This window comes from Amphimedon queenslandica, unplaced genomic scaffold (assembly GCF_000090795.2).
Source record: "Amphimedon queenslandica unplaced genomic scaffold, v1.1 AMPQUscaffold_12484, whole genome shotgun sequence".
In the NCBI taxonomy this organism is placed as follows: Eukaryota; Metazoa; Porifera; class Demospongiae; order Haplosclerida; family Niphatidae; genus Amphimedon; species Amphimedon queenslandica.
In genome coordinates this window covers 12,454-14,061 of record NW_003547279.1, presented here as the reverse complement: position 1 = coordinate 14,061, position 1,608 = coordinate 12,454, and the positions used below count along the sequence as shown (strand labels likewise).

The following is a 1,608-nucleotide window of genomic DNA, read 5'->3' as shown; positions in this document are numbered from 1 at the left end:
CTTAGAAATGAAAAACTGTAAGGAAAAATTCTTAATGGTGTCATTATTTTGAAATTCTTTATTCAGTCCTTTGCCTATTGTAACTGATTTGGAAAGTGATGGACAAACAGGTAATGCTATAAGATAATATTAAAAATATGTACATGTAACTAGTTAATGCAGTCAACATTCACAGAATTGGCCTTGTTGTCATTAAGATATTTTTCTTACCACAAAATGAACTCCCTACATGTACCTGCATGTGTGCTTTGTACACTTCTTAGAAGACCTCATCTTTACCTAGGGAAGGATGACCATTTTTTATTCCATGGGCTATAGCCTTATGTATTTTTATTCTTATTCTTTATAAGAATAAACTTTAACACAGACAAAGTAGCCCCTTTTTACTTAAATGTACATGTACATGTATATTTTAATTACTTGTTTCTCTTCTCTTCCTCCCTCCATTACTAGATGTTATACTAGTCAGTGCTGATAAGATACTCAATGTATACTCACGCCATTATACACCTTCTTATCTTGGACACCATGGGATCAGACACAGTAATAAGAATGTAAGAGAGAGGGAGAGGGGGGGAGGAGGGAGGGAGGGAGAGAGAGAGAAGAGAGAGAGGATTAAGATGTTTTGTTTAGGTGTCATTGTCAAAGACATCACATGTTGTTGCTATGACAACCGGTTTCCTACAACCATACCAGTCAGTGGTACAAGTACGCAAGCAGGTTAGGAGAGAGAGAGAAGAAGAAATACATGTACATATACATGTTCTCATGTATTTATTTATTTATATTAGGTCATAGCAGTACTGTATTCTGATTGGACGCTCAGTTGTTATAATCACAACCTCAAACTGATGTGGAGCCAAAAACTGAACGAAAAGGAAATCCCAATTTCCAGGTGACGACAGTATTCTAATTAATGCACATCTTTAATTAATATTGTAATAACTGTCCCCTCCTCTTATAGTGAAGCTAGTTTGTTAGTGTCGGCCATTAGCATCAAGAAGAGTCCAGCTGGAGTTATACTAGTAGGAGGAAGAATTAATGGAAACTATGACAATAATAATAATAATGATAATATTGGAGGAGATAGTGATAAGAGAAGGTAAGAGGCTTAGAGGGAGAGAGAGAGTGAAATTGAATGCTGCACATATTTTATTATTTTCAATGTTTATTTGTGATAGGATGAGAAGAGGAGCAGAACAGGAAAAGATGGAGCATCAAAAAGTAAAACATTTTGTACTTTATAATAGAATTTTAATTTGAATACATGTACACATATTTTAAGTTTTACATTTTAAATATTATTAAATTACATTATTATTATTATTATTATTATTATTATTATTATTATTATTATTATTATTATTATTCTTTAGTTGGAGTCGTTGGGTCATTATTGTACTTATGCTGTTAGCGGTAAGACTGGTGAGTTGCTATGGAAACACGAACCAGGAGACTTTGAGGTCCATCCTGCATATGACATTGGATTATCATCATTCACAGTAAGAGTATACTAATGTATCATTATTATTATGTACTTACTTTATGGAGAAATACAATTACCTGTAATAGTTAGCAACAACCCACCAAAGACATTCATGTACATAT

General features: G+C 33.1%; 1 protein-coding gene across 1 annotated transcript in view; it reads left to right on the top strand.

Annotated features, from left to right (window-relative positions):
• The first annotated feature begins 6 nt into the window (after nt 1-6).
• Nucleotides 7-1,608, top strand: part of LOC105314825 (uncharacterized) — a 3,317-nt gene continuing 1,715 nt past the window's right edge. Inside the window, exons 1-8 of the mRNA XM_020003900.1 lie at nt 7-17; nt 67-110; nt 454-554; nt 634-720; nt 792-895; nt 965-1,102; nt 1,182-1,224; nt 1,377-1,502. Of these exons, the coding sequence (XP_019859459.1) occupies nt 667-720; nt 792-895; nt 965-1,102; nt 1,182-1,224; nt 1,377-1,502 (465 nt within the window). The 5' untranslated portion in view covers nt 7-17; nt 67-110; nt 454-554; nt 634-666. The remainder of the gene's footprint in view (nt 18-66; nt 111-453; nt 555-633; nt 721-791; nt 896-964; nt 1,103-1,181; nt 1,225-1,376; nt 1,503-1,608) is intronic.